This window comes from Arachis hypogaea, chromosome 5 (genome assembly GCF_003086295.3).
Source record: "Arachis hypogaea cultivar Tifrunner chromosome 5, arahy.Tifrunner.gnm2.J5K5, whole genome shotgun sequence".
NCBI lineage: Eukaryota > Viridiplantae > Streptophyta > Magnoliopsida > Fabales > Fabaceae > Arachis > Arachis hypogaea.
Window position 1 is genome coordinate 104,742,879 of NC_092040.1, and position 16,872 is coordinate 104,759,750.

The 16,872-nt window shown below is 32.3% G+C and overlaps 1 protein-coding gene across 1 annotated transcript; it reads right to left on the minus strand.

Annotated features, from left to right (window-relative positions):
* Positions 1-894: 894 nt before the first annotated feature.
* LOC112803929 (protein FAR1-RELATED SEQUENCE 6-like) lies at positions 895-4,150 on the minus strand. Its single transcript, XM_072196087.1, has 8 exons — positions 3,974-4,150; positions 3,010-3,746; positions 2,525-2,925; positions 2,299-2,358; positions 1,418-2,187; positions 1,243-1,320; positions 1,008-1,160; positions 895-921 (listed from the first exon to the last, which is right to left on the minus strand). The coding sequence occupies exons 1-8, from the start codon at positions 4,148-4,150 to the stop codon at positions 895-897; spliced, it is 2,403 nt and encodes an 800-aa protein (XP_072052188.1).
* Positions 4,151-16,872: the final 12,722 nt, after the last annotated feature.

The window sequence follows — 16,872 nt, forward strand, 5'->3', positions numbered from 1 at the left end:
TCCAAACGACAACTAGATTGAGTTACAACACATCTAAAACAATTCTCCATCTTCATCTCTTGCATACTATAAGGAATTGTGTATAGAATTTGAGTAGCGTGTATGAACTTCATTTTCACAAAAAGTCATGTTCATAATTTAGTAGATGTTTGGTAACTAAAATGGGTAGAATTCAATTTATGTGATCTGAGATGAGTATAAAAATAAACTGGATCCAATGTGATACTGGTACGATTCAATTTACCTATTTTATTTCTTTTTACTAACATAATAACCTTAGAAATTAAATATAAGCAAAAACCTTGATTCCTGTTGTCCTCTAAAGGACTCTTCAAGTATTTTTGCAGTTCCGTTAAGATGTAATTAGTTATTAAAATGGATATATTTTGCTCTTTAATCTCGGATGTCATTTTTGATGTTGTTCGGTGACTCAATTAGCCTTAATTATTTTGCTATGTTCATCTTTTTTGTAATTGTTCATTCGCTGGTCGTACGTTACACTTGGTTATGGCGAGTAAAATTTTTTCTAATCACGAACTAGACTGACTTGCAACACATCCAAAATCATATCCCATATGATAAATGGATTCCTGAACACATCTAAAATTCATTCATTTGAACCAATGAACATTGCCTTTGCAAGTGCTAAGTAATATAGCACAAGTACGGTCCTCTATATTAATTAAAGAAATTGCCACTCCAAAAATGAGAAACATACCTATCCTTTTATGACACATCAAAAATGATATTCTTGTTCTACACAAACAAAATAGAACACATCGAAAATTCATAAATAGAAATGAAATTGCCAAAAAAAAAAACAGGATGCACCCTAATATGAAATTGGGATTTGGAATATGTAGATGCTGGAGCTGCTATTGCATGTGTTATCCTTTAGTCAATATTACTATAAGAATGTGCCTACAAACAAATACAATACACTAATGTCAACAAAGAATGGATGAATGCAACTTTAAATAAAAAGTTCTCTGATGCAATAATCTTACATGAATACAACGGTTCTGGAACGAATTCAACAATGTTGTAAATCCCACCGAGCTTAAGGAATCCATTTGCGTATTTGTTGCATTAGGAAAATGTTCATGGATACAAGAAATGGTGTTGTCGGTGAAACAATCTTCTTCAAGAGGAGCAAAATCCTGCATCCATACATGAACGATATTTAAATTACAACATACAAAACTCATAGCATACTCTCTAGCAATAAACAGTAAAATAAACCTTAGGGTGTTTGCTAGCAGTAATGCGTCTCTCGGTGGCCTTGTTTGAATGTTTGTCTCCTTCAACAGCTGCAACTTCCTGTACATATGAAAATATCTTAAATTCAACAGGCTCCACACATGAAAAATATATCCAGCGCAGGAGAATTGTCCAAACCCTGGCCGTCATAACTAACCTTTGTATGTTTACAACTAGCTCGACGTTTCTTAGTACCATTCTTAATTTTCCGGTCCACATCCGCCTCCAGTCTCTTGAAGCTTGGACGCCCCCTAGGTACCACATGAGGAGGGCTCTGCAAAACATTTAATCCATCAAGACACTCACTTGTACGCATGCTTTCTGAATGTTTTGCCCGATGTTTGCTAAGTGCCACTTTAGCACTTGTAAAAGCGGACCGCAATATATCAGCCTCCTCCTTATCATGCACAAAGTCCTGGGCCACATTGTAGAAGTCAACACACAGTCCCCTAAATATATTCATGCTTTCATCAGAGCGCCGTGAGTCGTGACTAGTTCTAATATGGGTGTGCTTACGATAAACATTCTTGCTCCACCGAGAAAGTATATACGACGAGTTCACCTTGTCAACCCTACAATGGGATAAAATCGATAGGATGTGGCAACAGAGGATACCATATGACTCAAACCTGAAGCAGTTGCACCTAACCTGGTGCGAGATAGGACAAAACACAACCTCATACTCGCTGTAAATAGACATCCCTTTAACTATCTTCTGTTGAGTCACTTCATAGAAGTATTGGTTGTCCTTCACTACCCTTGGAGACAGGTTGCAGTCGCACTTTTTGACAAATTCGGCTTGAACATCGCGAAATATGCAGTTCGTGTACTCATATTGGAACTGCTTCTCAATCGGTGAGTTCGAGGCACATGGGATCAGGCCCCTATTATCTGCTACATCGCATTCCAACTCCTGCTGTTCCTTATCTGCAAGACAATTGTCATACTGGTGCACAAATTGAATTAAACTGCTCCTACACGTTAGGTACTTATCAAAGAAAGCATGCATGCTCTCACTCCGTTGTGTACTCCTCATACCAGCCCAAAATTTGTGCTCTAGAAAAACAGGGACCCATATATTGCGAATATTATAGATATCTGCACTTTGAAAGACATATTTGCTGTTAAAATAGTCACCTATGTTGTGTCACTAAACATGCATGAAAGGATATTTAGCATAAGTTCATTTCTTTTACAAAATCTAGTCAATACTTAATACGACAAATAAACAGACCAAACAAGATTTTTAGATGTGTATTCATACCAGTAAGCCAGTTGTTGTCATGAAGGGTGTACTCTTCAATGAAGTCATACCAAGAACTTTCAAATGATTCTTGCGAATGAGACTCCCAAATAATTCCACGCATTGTGGCTTTAATTTCTTCATATCGGCTCAACTTTCCAAGTTTATGGGGTATCTTCCTCGTGATGTGCCAAATGCACAATCTATGCGTGGTGTTTGGCATGACATTTCGAATGGCTGTTGCCATGGCCCCGCATTGGTCAGTTAAGATTCCATCTGGTGTTTTTCCCATACATTTTATAAATGTTTGCATGAGCCATTCAAAAGACTCAGTCTCTTCATTGCCCAATAAAGCACACCCGAAAAGACATGACCTTCCATGGTGATTGACACCAACAAATGCTGCAACTGGCATCTCATACCTATAAAAAATCAACGTCTGGGGCAATCAGTGAGTTTGTAAATTAATGAGTCTTTAAAAAAAAAGACCAAGAAAAAGAAGTTACTTGTTGAGCTTGTATGTGGTGTCAAATGACACCACGTCACCAAAATACTCGTAAGCAGCTCTTGATCGAGCATCCGCCCAAAATGCATGCTTGAGACTATTATCACTATAGACACAAATGTCGTAAAAGAAATTCGGGTTCTGCTCTTTCATCCTGGTAAAATAGTCCAGCATCTCTTGCGCATCAGTATTATCTCCATTGATTCGGAGTTTACCAGATATATAATTTCTAACATCCTTCTCAAGAAATTTCAGATTAGAACGACCACCAGCTTCATCAGCAAGCGCCTGAAAAGTCTTCGAAGGTCGTATACCAGCCTGGTCGTTGCGCTCAATGACATCCTTAACGTGCATGGAGAGTTCTCTATTTTTTTTGAACATCCATGACAAACTGGGATCACACCGATGCGTGTGAGCCAATTCTATTTTCGACAGTCTCCATTTTCCAAGCTCTTTGTCAAGTTTCACATAGATGCGAGCTTTACAGTGTACAGATGAGACTGTGTTTGACCTTTGGGTTACCAGATTCTTCTTTGTTCGGTATCCATCTCTATTGCACTGTATGGATTGGTTAATGGGTGTCCTTCCATTCTTGTCGAAGTTAGTGTTTCTTATATGAGGCTCGAATCCCACTTTATTGGCATAGTTGTAGTAAAATTGGCGTGCTTCTTCGAGGGTTCCAAATAGCATCCCCACTTTTGGAATCTCCTCATCAGAAATGGTGGGATGAATTATGACCTAAAAAAATAATACATACTAACAAGGATTGTGGCACAAGAATGACAAAATAATACGTGCATATATATATTTATAGTGGCATTACTCGGATATTTGGATGTGTTGACAGGAATATATGTATTAAAATATAAACTATAACTAGAATGCAAGTAAAAAAGTCGGCCATAAATATAAGAAGAATAGATTGTTACATTATAAAAAATTCCAAAATAAAAAATGGCAAGTACCTCAGTCGTGCACTCAGTTTCTGTAGCAGAATTGCTTGAACTATTACAAATATTTGTATCGTCCATATCATTGCTTGAACTATTACAAATATTTGTATCGTCCATATTAATATAGGTATCAAATGAGTGAATTTCTTCTAACGATGGCTGCGTGTTCAAGTCTATCACAAATGCCATGTTGATGTCTAAGATTATAAATAAAATAATGGTCATTATAATAGTAGAAAAAAAAATTTAATTAATTAAACTATATGCAAATTAATAGCTAAGTGTCCATTTGGTTAAACATTTTGGATCAGTAAGACCCCAAAAAAAATTTTGTGCTATTTGATAGATTTTTGGATATGTTCTAGCAATATTGTAAGTTCGATTGTATTATTTTAAATGTGTAATAACTTACGAAATAAACTATTTCCAACCATTATCTAAAATACCAACCAATAATATCAATAAAAAAAATAAGATGAATAAATATTAATGCCCAACCAAGTAATAAAAATTCCAACTAATACCATGATAATATATTTTAGATATTTTTTATAAATAATAAACAACTCAAATTAATTGTTGATTATAATAATTTTAAAAAATTTAATGTTCAAATAAGTATCGAAAAAATCTAACTAATAATTAAAATAATAATATTATATGCATTTTATCGAATAAAAAATTAATATATTAATTGTATTATTAACGTTTATATTGTATTATTAAAGTTGGCTGATTTTGGATGTGTTTTAAAAATATTTTGTATAAAATATCATACTATCAGATGTGTTATAATCAAAAAATAACAACACAATTTTAAAATAATTGTTGATTATAATAATTTTGAAAACTAATAAGTATCGAAAAAAATTCAACTAATAATTTAAATAATAAATATTATATTCATTTGATCGAATAAAAAATAAAAGATTAATTGTATTATTGACGTTTAAATTTAAATTTTTAAAGTTAGCCTGATTTTGGATGCATTTTAAAAATATTTTGAATAAAATATCATACTATCATATGTGTTATAATTGACAAATAACAACATAATTTTTATGACTATACCAACTACATCTTCTTTCTTAAACTTCAAATATTTTTTTTTGGCTTCTTTGCTCAAACTACTTACGTAAAAAGTACTTTATTTGCAACAACTTTATTAATAAAATTAAATAAAATCAACCTTGTTCCAATTAAATCAGCAGAATATTTTTATGTTTAAATTAAAATATAATTAAAAATATTAAACATGATATTTCTTAACAAATTACATAAACACATGTGTGAAAAATAATGATACCTTTCACCAATACAAAATGAGAGAGTGTTTCAGCTGGAAGGTGGTGATAGTCTTCACCAATAAAAACGAGATGGAGAAGAAGAATTCAACTGGCAGGTGGCAGCGTCCTTTTTGATTTCAACTTCACTAATGCTTGTGAATCTCCAGTACAATAAGGAATTTCAAAAACTGAAGTTACGAAAATTAAGCACGCAGCCACCGTAACCACCCATAGAAGTGGGTGAGTTTTAAAATTTAATTTAAAATCTAATTATAGATATGTATCTACAAAATAGGAACATGTTATAATAAAAAAAAATTAAATATTATTTAAATTTGATTAAAGGTTGATTAAAGGCTGATTAGTATTGTACAACTAGCATTTTCCTTTAGATATCACACCCTTAAAGCTTTTTTTAAAAGAAAACTCAATAGGCAAATCCTGACAATAAATGATAAGGTCTCAAATCCTCCAAACTAAACAAATAACACAAATAGATACTGTATAAAGTAAAAATAAATGCATAAATTGTTTGGTTTTGGTTTTAAATTCATGAATACCTTTCCTAATTTGGTTTCAAATCTAGTATTAGATAGCATTTGTTTTATTTAAAATTATCTATGTCGTAGTGACTATAATTGAGTTCTTATATAACACTTGTTTATTTCTAATTTTTCAACAAACTAAATTTTTATTTCAAGTACTTCACAAGAGATTCCAAGTAATTCAAATACTCAAGTTTCAAGTGCATTCATATTTAACTTTTATTAAACTATATAACAAATATTTATAATTGATGATCTTATTTTACAACTCCCATGAGTGCAAAATGAGGGTCAACTAGAGGCTTGAAGGTTTATAAAAAATATATTAAACTATTTTGAATGAGGGTAGAGACTTATTTTGTTTAAGCGATTTTGGTTGCACAATCATTACATGAAGTTTGTAACAAATGAATAATGCCTGCAGAATACGCCAGCTTACTTAACAAAGGTCAATGAGAGTTTTTAATTAAGAATTTTAGTACATCAGATCTTGAGGTATTAATGTTTACATATATAATATGATAATTGTTTTATATAGCAAATATTTTATATATGAACTTGTCCTTATTATGAACAAATATTTTTCAATTTATTTTCATACGACAGAAAGTTAGTGCAATAAGGAACAAGTAAATCAGAGCAAAACAAGTAATCAATCATTGTTGTGGTCCAAAAACATTCTAAGCATTTAGCTATGAAAATGTAATAAACCAATTTATCTTATTGCCTTATGATAGGCTTTTGTTTTTATACTAATTCGTTATACAATGTTTGGGTAGAGAGATCCATCAACAGGAATAAAGCCTAATTATCAGCAACTATGGCAAATAGCTCATGTAAAAAAGAATGAAATTTGGAGAGACAAAGATTACGAGGAAGGTAGACTTGTTTTACTAAAATTGTTATTTTTTAGAAGTAGTTTATAGAAGTTAGTTTATAATATGGATGTGGTGATAATTTTATTTTTAAGATGTACTAAAAATTGAATTATTCGAATGCTTGAAAAGGTATCATTAAAATATGGAATAGTTTAAAATTTAAATAATCTGAAAAATTGGCAACAACAATAACATTTTTTTTAGAAAGATGATCGTTGGATTCCAGATTTTTAAATAAAGAGATAAATTATTGTTGAAATCATCTTTAAATGACTCAGCACAAGATTTTAGTGTCATTCTTTTCTTTTTTGTATCATTTTTCATGTGTGTGATTTCATATGGAAGTAATTTTCTTCTCGGTTCATCATAGGTTATTTTGTTCAGGTTACTGTTTTTGGAGATGATAATAGCCTTAGTTTCCCACTCTTTGGTTAGACTTCTCAGAACTTTTGTCACAAGAACCTGTTCACAATGAGTTATTTCCATAGTATCCAAGTTATTTATGACGATAGAGAATCTCTCGAACAGTGGCGGAGCTTGAAACGAAATTTTGGGGGGGCCAGATAGAAGATAATTGTCAAGATGCTTTTGATATGAATCTCATTTAAGATAAGCTCGTCTAACCTCATCTTTCTGATTTTGGTAATATTGCCAAATTTAAAACCATTTTTCAGGGTATCGTTCTAAAGAATTAAGGTCAAACTCATCAGACGTAACTCTTTAAACTTTTGAAGGTTGTATCTTACTTTCTTCGTGATTCATTAAAGTAGAAGAACTATCTACAAATGTTGATATTATAAAAGTTATATGTTTTCCTTTTTGAATATTAGCCTTCCTCTTAAAAAATGCATCATCAACTCTTTGATTTTTTATGACTATTTTATATAAAAATTTGAATATATATCCAGTAAAATATGTAAAAAAGAAATTAGAAGAACAAATATTAAAATTTATAATATTTATTGAATTTTTTTTATCAATTTATACGCATACAATAATATCAATACTTATTGAATATTCTAATATTTTTTATCATATAAAAAATTAAATTAAATAAACGGTAAAATATAAAATAATATTAAATTACATAAATAAAAAATACCTAATTTTTTATATTTGAACTCAAAGGTAAAGGGAGTGTTGCTTATTGAATAGAGAGCTGCGAAATGCGAATACACTCAATTCATTCCAAATCCAATATATTTTGAATGTTTAAAACTAAAAATTATTGTGCAATAAAAGCAAGAGATGAAGATTAAACTTTGATATTTTAAGTCATAATAAAATATTTGAGCCAACTGAACTATTTTTTATTTTTTAAAAAAGTATTACTAATTTTTTTAATAAAAGTTTGGGGGGGCCATGGCCACCCCTTGTCTGAACTAAGCTCCACCACTGCTCTCGAATATTTTATCTATGGTTTCTCCTTCCTTCATAGTAAACATTTCATATTCTTTAGTCAACATATCAATCCTTGTCTCTTTTACTTGTTCAGTGCCCTCATGAATAACTTGGAGTTTATCTCAAATTTTTTTTACTATTTTGCATCTAGATACTTTCTGGTATTCCTAAAAAATGATTGTGCAGTTTAGCATGTTGACAATTTTGGTATTTAACCCCACCTTCTTCTTGTCCTTGTCATTCCATTATGCATCTTCTTTAGGAGTTATAACTCCTTCGGCGCTTATTTTGGTTGGAATTTGTGGTTCATTCATGATGATCTTCTAGATGTTGTAATCTATAGACTCGACAAAGATCTTCATTCTGTAACATTCTACCACACAGAACTTTACACCTAGGATGTAAAACAAAGGTGGCGAGGCGCTACAACCTCTAAAATAAAAATATATATAATAATATTGAAAATGATATAGTATACGAGGAGTTTTGAAAAATGGATAAAGCAAAAATCGTAAAATAAAGAGCTCAACACTCAGGAAACAAGATCACTTGTGTGTGAAGAAAACTAAAGCTCTTAAGCATAACTATATAGGAAATATGTATAGAAGGTCAAGAGTACAAAATAACAAGCTCTTAACTCAGCCTATGAAGCTAAGGCTGGCCAGAGGATAATTACATACATAGCCCGAAGCCCAAAAATACATACATATAAGCTTATTTCTCCATAAACCTCTAAGAGGTACAAAAGTAAAGCAGTAATATACACAAGAGGAGAGTCTAATACATATACATATCAAAATATCAGAAATAAGCCCCAAAATCAAACCACTTCACAATAGAATTCCAGACGCCTATCGAGGTGCCTCTCGACCTGCATCTGAAAATAACAACACAGTATGAGATAAGAACCGGAGGTTCTCAACATGGTAAAGGTGCCACGCACATAAGATATAAGGTCTTGGGAATGCCATAGGCAATCCTAGAATGTCGACACTCAGATTATAAAGCTTAAAGTACTAAACAGAAACCATAAAAAGGGAGGTCATCTAGGGAGTTCTAAGCCTAGCTTAAACTTAAACTTAATACTAAACCTGTCCACCTTTCCTCTGTTTCTCTATCTCCTGTGAGTTTGCAAAGACAACCAAGCAAAACAAGGCAAACACAAGTAGTTCGCAAATAATACAGATAACAATTATAACACATAGCAGTTTATAATCACATAGGCAATCCCATATAGTTCACAAACAAGCAAAATAGACAATATGCACATGATGTATGCCTGTCCTATGGCTGATGAGACTCATCTTTTGGTTATTAAGCCAACCCGACAAGACTAAAACCCTTGGACTGTCCCCCGTCGCGCATCCCCATGAGTTTATGCATAGCTTTTTCTTATTCACTCATAATCCATGCATTCATATATAACTTTACTCAATGGGGTTTAGCATTCCCGAGAATTTATACGTGCCCGGTCGCCCTTACGACGTAGGGTCAACAGACTATCGAGTTTCGACCTGGAACACATGGTGGCAAGTCATGGTACTTTACCCAGGAAAACTCGTATCTCAAATAATCATTTCACATTCATTCATTAACATCTCGTAATCATTCATTTATGGCTGTCAAATCATTTTATACATCATATGTTTGCATCTTTATACATAGTTTATCATAATCCGGAGCAAGTAGGACAAAATCACAACCCTTGCGTCTATTCGGGGAGCCTCTATACTAACCAACCTAGAGCAAGTGGGGCAAAATCACAACCCTTGCATCTACCCAGGAGGTATGTTCTCATAAGCTCAGGAGGAACAAAGGAGGGGATTCTAACCTCCCACCATATCGTTGGGGGCGATTTTACAATACCAAGAGGAACAAAGAAGGGGATCCTCACCTTACGCCATCTCCTGGGGTAGCACTTTCGAGAAAGAGTACTCAGATGCAAACATAGAGGCTTCATTTCATTATTAGGCGTACTAACAAAATCTAGGACCAAAGGAATGAAAATAGAGGTTAAGAGGTTTAAAATTAGGTTTATAAAACATAAAATTAAGTTTTGCTGAAACAGGGGCCACGCGTACGCATGGGCGTGAAAAGTCCTTACTCGCATACGCAAGCTCCCTGCTCGCGTATGCGTGAATCCCAACCCGAAAGGGTTGGTCACATCTCGAGCAGGTGGTCGCGTACGCAAATCCTAGGCCACGTGTACGCATGGGCGTACGTTTTGTGAAAATTTTTAACTCAATCAGAAAAACTGCAGAATTTTAACTTTTAACCTCAAACTTCCGATGTGCATAACTTTTTTGTTTTAAGTCATTTTTCTTCCATTCTTTGAACCGCGTAAACTTCACGAACCCAATTTTCATTAGAAACAAGTTTGAAATTATTTGGAAGTCCGAAAGCCAAATTATGGTTTGCCAAAGTTTGATCAAAAACCAATTCTTTTACGAACAAGCTCAAAACCTCCATTTTCATTAAACCAAACTAAGTCCCCATTACCTATACATGTATTTAGCAAAAACAGCATGTCATAACATACCAAAACAGCTATATTCTCCACCCATCATTCTACAATCACTCATGGTTCAATTTTACCCATTTTCACATCTTAAGTTTCTCCCCCCTAATCAACAAAATCATCAACATTTCATCATATATATATATATATATATACACACACACACACACGTTACCAATAATTCCAATTTATCAAACAATATCCAAACACCAACGAGCATTATAATTCCATTATAGCAATGATCATCCAACACATAATCAATTCACATCATACTTATCAAAGCTGTTAAGCATTGTACATTTTCATGCATTCCAATCTATCCTATGATCATCTAGCCTAAGTCTTTCAAGCATAGTTATCAGAACCAAACCGGTAATCGAACCGGTCAGGTTATTGGGTCACTGGTTGAACCGGTGGGTCACTGGTTGAACCGGTTGACTTGGTACTACATAAATAAAAAATAAAAATAGTCAAAAATTTAAAATACATATTTTTACTAATATTTTAAGAATATTAAAATATTTTCAAATATTATAGACGAGAAATAATAAGTATTTTATTATTTTTACTCTATTATAAATATTTTTATTTTGTTTTTATATTAAAATAACTATTATTTTTAAATTTCAACAATTTATTAATTAGTTTATATCTATTATATTATTATATACTACAAGTATTTATTAAAAAATAATACTAATAGATATTATATAATTATAAAAAATAAACGAGTTTATAATTATTGTTAAATGAAAATATAATTAATTTAAGAATAAATGAATTTATAACTAAATTTTAAATAAATTGGATAGAAATAAATTATTTGATAAAAGATATGTATATATATTATAGTTTGCATATATATCAATGAAAACCATCCCAGCCTAGTGGCTGTCAATAGGGTTATCCTTCCAAGGGGGAGGGGTTCGAACCCCTTATGTTTACATTTTGTTAAAATTTAATTTCTAACTGATTCGGTTGGACCGAACTTTACCGAGTTCGACCGGTTTTCACCGGTTCGCACCAGATTTAACCGGTTCACAGCGGTTTTAAATCTTATACGGTCCAAACAACGGATCGGACCGGTAAAAGATTCGGTTCACCGATTTTTCGGTTGAACCGGCCGGTCCGGTCCGGTTCTGCTAACACTGCTTCCAAGAACATTATATATTAAATATGAGAAATCTAAATCATACCTTGACTGATTTTTACGTATTACCCAAGACACCACCAAAGGCACCAACACACAGCCCCAAAATTCCAAGATCTTCAAAACAATGATATCCAACCTCCACCAAGTCTTAAGTGTCCATAATACATACAAAATTAAAGAATTAACTAGAGTTCTAGGATTAGTACCCAACATACAAAATTAAAGAATTAACTAGAGTTCTAAGATTTTTATCTTACCAATAAAAAATTGTGACAAGACTCGATAAGTCCACCAAGTTAATTTGATCTTAAATACCGAAATTACACAAAATCTCAATACCAAAGTCCAAGGATTTTCGTAACTGGAAATGGGAAAATTGAGGAAGAAAATATGACTTCCTTACCTTAGAATGTTATGGGCTTTGTAGAGCTCGTCACTGCGGATGCGTGGCCGCAAATAATGCGACAATCGGAGCTAGAAGCGAGAAGTTACGAGGGTTTAAAGATTGAATGAGGGTTTTGGAAAAGGAAGAGTGTTCTTCTCCCCATGGCTGTGACTCCAGCATGTTTGCATGCAAAAATGGGAAAGAGGTCTGCTGAGCCCATTAAGTGGAAGGGGCTGGTTGGGCCCACGAGCCCAGTTTGGGCTCGGTTCGATTGGTTCGACCCGTTCGACTCAATCTTGGGCTAAATTCTTAGAAATTAGTGTCAAAATTCTCGTTTTAATTAGCTCTATCCTATTTTAATATAAAATTCATATTTTTAATTTATTTTATTAAAAAAATTAATTTATTGGTTAATTACTCGCTAATTTTACGGGCTTTACACATTCTTTCTTTTTAGTAGTTGTAGTTCTTGCCGTTGAAAAATGGGAGTCTATTGTTGGATTGTCCTTCTGTCAGAGTGTAAGCCACAATATTGGATCCCATGTTGTTGGCCATATGATCTTTTCTCCAAGCTGTGAAGCTTGATATCTTGAGACCAAGCTCTGATACCAATTTATAGTTATCAATGGCTTAGAGAAGGAGGGTTGAATTTAGGCCTCTTTTTTGCGTTTACTTCAAACTTGATGGAACTTAGAGATTCTGTTAAGTTTGCTTTTCTTGAAAATGCAGGAGACACTTTTATTTTGTTTCTTGTCGATAGAGCCAAAACAGATTTGTACGGGAGTAGAGTTGCTATAATGTCTTGCTCGATAGAATAAATAGGAGACAATTTTATTTTGTCTCACAGAGAATAAAACTAAAATCAGAACAGAGAAGGAAGAGTGACACAGCCATATATCCTGGTTTAACCACCATGTGCAATGTGACCTACATCCAACTTCCCCTACAACATTGGTAGAATTTTCACTATCTTTCAAAGATTAGAAATACCAGTTTTCCTAGGATTTAACCGAATCCTATCTAGGACAAACCCAGCTTCTACCCAAGCTAGATTTGACTAGGTTAACTCCCTAAATTTTCAACCACTAAGTACTCACCCAACTTAGCAAGGGAATCTCCTCATGATCATGAAAACAAAACAAAAAATGTACAAAGAATATCTGAAATAAACATTTGACTTTTCTCCAAGTCTAACTTTCTTTGTCTTTTCTCTCCATGGCTTTTTTCTTACTTCCTCACAGTAAAGCTTCTTTTTATTGAAACAAAGAAAGATAAAACTGAGAAAGCAGAATATTTAATAAAGAATCTTGAAGGAGAGTAAGATCTAGCTTTGTAATCTATGGAAACCCAAACTTTGTGCTTTCACTCCTTGAATCAACCTCTGGCCGTTTATCCCTTTTATAGAGGAGTAAAGCTTCCAAAAGCTTGAAACTTGGCTTCGGCACCTTTGACTTCTTCTCCCCAATATCAGTAGTAGCAGCGACGCAAAAGAGAGATAGAGTCGCAGCAGTGATTGAACCTTACATGCATCCATACTTTCTATCTTCTCCTTCATCCTTTTTCAAAAATTTTCAAGGATTTGAGCCAAAACTTTGGCTCTAAATTTGATTTTAGACCGATGATTCACAACAGAGCTTCATAGCCTCTACTTTCTTCATTTTTCTAGTTCGGTACAGGTAGAAAGGAAATTTCTTCAACAATCTTCAATGAAGCATAAAGAAGAAAATATTTCTCTGATGTACCCTTCGGATGTGATCTTTGCTTGAAGCCCTAACTTCTTTAACTTTCTTCTTCTTTTTTGATTTTGATAATCCACTCTTTCATCCTTGATTTAAATCCTAATTAGAGTTCTTTTTTCTTACTTTGCTTCTGGACTTCTTTACATGGGTGAGAGAAAGGAGAGAAGAGAGAGAAGAGATAATTTGGTTCGATGGCTTTGATTTGGTTCTGATGCAAATGAGATTTTTTTTTCGGTAAATGCAAATGAGGTTCTTCGTTAGCTACCAATCCCATGGGTTTGGATCACAAGTTGGCCTTTTGCTTGTGTTTAGTCCAATTCGCATTCTTTCCTTCTTCCTTGTGTTTAGAGATCAACAGTTCTTCTATTGGGTCAATAATAATAAACATTTCTGGGTCTGAACCAATTTTGACCTTTAGTTGTTATTCAACTTTTTGAATTTGGTTTGATGCTTGCTTTGTTTCTAATGGAAGTGAAGAAATATTCCCTTGAGTCATGAGTGTGTGTGAGCCTTAAGCTTGTTATTGGGCCTGTTTTAATTGCTACTAATTTTTGCACATTAAACAAACTTAATCACATATATAATTGAATTTTTAATCTCAATAATAATATTTGTTCATCATCAATTAATTTGTTATTAGTTTTCAAACTTAACCAAAGTCAACTTTTAACCATTATGTATGACTATAACTAACCTTCTTACAGTCTTTTTTATATTTATGGAAAGTTTCATAGAAATGCTCAAATTCCTCTTTACTCCATTGTAGCCCTAATATGTCAACAAATTTTCTCTTTTTCATACTATCAAAATTTGAAACAATTATAAATATAAAAATAAAATTTATATTGCCCAACCAATTGCACCAATTTTTTGAATTTTGGTCAAAGGGACAAAATGAACAATAAGTAATGGGAGAAATTCTTTCCCTTATTTTAATTCCATACATGTGTAAGAAAAGAAGTGATTTCTAAAGAAGTCATGAAACATTCACCTTCTGAGTGCTAGGATTTGCCTTATGCTTATTCTTGCTAGTATTTTTTACATTTTTATCTATACTAGAAGCAGCTTTACAAACATTAGAAAACCTCTTATTTACACTTTTGGATTTTTTGGAAGAGGCCATAATCTGAAAATAAGCAGAAAGGCATCAGAGTTAGAAAATTATTTTCAAAAGAAACTAGGTCTAACTAAATAACTTGACAAAGATCTCAACAAAATCTTCACAATATAAAGGTTCCATATTTGTGGCTCTAAAATTTGCTGTAGAGTGTAGATGACCAAATACTGAAATGGAATCTTGTTTCTCTCTAAATACAACGTGGACGAGGAATAATATCCAGAAAATACACTCTAAAATCCAGTCTATTCAATTATGCTTCTATCAAATTATAAAGACTAAACTTAATCAACGATTTTATAAGTGACAAAATCTTATTACCTATTTAATGTTTGTATAAGTCAAACAAAATCTCATCCAAGTAGCTTTCATTCATAGATCAAAGAAGAATAATTGGCCATATGTCGATAATTAGTAATTATTTTCTCTAATAAAAATTAAATTTATATAGTAACTTTGAGAATAGTGCTCGATTATCTCTGCACCTAATTCTTGTTAGTGCTCTTTCTAAAAGAATAATGTTATAACTACTTATGATATATCTTATTTTTACCGTAGTAAGTATAAATTACAAATTATTCTAGTAAATATGTTAAATAACTTGCATCACAAGAAGCATAACTAATTCTTTAAAAAATACAATTCCTTTGCTGTAGCAACCATGTTTAATTTGTCACCCAAAACCTAAAAAATGACAATATTGGAATTCCTAGCACCGTCTAACTATCTAATTAGATTATTTTCGTGTATGCGAGATGGAATTTGTGGGTCAATGCGCACTCAGGAAAAAAAAAGTAAATAGTATAAGGCTCTTTAAAAATTAACTTGTTATTAAACGTAAAAAATAAATAAATAAAATCTCTTAAATTTTAAATTTTAAATTTTAAATTTTAAATTTAAATAATTAATATAAAATATAATAAATAAAGAGTTAAATTTTATTTATTTAACAAGAAATATAGTATTTTTTATTTAGTAAGAAGCGTTTAAAGATAAGTCAAAATTTAGGTTCTCTTATACCCTGCTGGAAAACTTCACACTATCCATACCCCAAATACTTGCCGTAATGTAGAACATCATATAATATTTTGATATTTCAAAGCGTTATATACCCTAAAATTTAACTGTCATTCTATTACCCTGTTGCTGAAGGCACTTCGAAGAAAATCTCCCATTTTGAACCAAAATAATAATGTTTAATTATACTATTAAACAAAAAGTACGAGTTTTTTTTATTTTTAAATTGAGAAGAGTTTTCTTCGAACCAGATTTCTTATCCATGAAAGTGTGTACTGTGCAGTAACTTGTAACTTGTAAACGGCTTTTACTTTTGACTAATTGATGTTTTGAAAAGAAAAATGTCTTTTATTTATTTATTCTTTTTCTATTTTTGTCCCTCTTTTGCCAAAATAATAATAATATTAATAATAAAATAAAACTTTGTCCCTGCCGAATATATAGAGTTTTTCGTGTTTAGAACAAACCTATTTTATCTGTTTTTGGGTCAGGAGAACAAACCTGTTTAGACGTGGATTGTAGTTTCTATTTATTTTTCTACTACAATTTTGGGCCATAGAAAGTGCCCATCATCATAAGTAGACTGATTAATTCGTTGGGCAGTGAATAAAGTCCAATATAAATAATATATAATCCGATTTATTATTTGGGCTTTGTAAACACCCTTGCATATCTGGTTATCTAGTTTTGAACTCCAAAAAGCACCCGTGTGAGTAATGCCTAGGATTAGGGGCTGTCTAATCCATTTGACAAAAAAAAAAAAAAGTACCCGTGTGCAAAACAGAACCTCCGAAAAACACCCCTTCAGCAAAAATAAAATAGAACTCTAAAACCACGCTGAGAAGAATCAAGATTATCTAAGGTGAAAAAAA

Bases quoted from the DNA above. Each gene is read 5' to 3' on its own strand.
- LOC112803929 (XM_072196087.1), bottom strand. From the start codon at position 4,150: ATGGCATTTGTGATAGACTTGAACACGCAGCCATCGTTAGAAGAAATT. The intron at 3,747-3,973 runs GTACTTGCCATT...TTATTTTTTTAG, and splicing joins AAACTGAGTGCACGACTGAG to GTCATAATTCATCCCACCAT. The intron at 1,321-1,417 runs GTTAGTTATGAC...TCATATGTACAG, and splicing joins CTAGTTGTAAACATACAAAG to GAAGTTGCAGCTGTTGAAGG.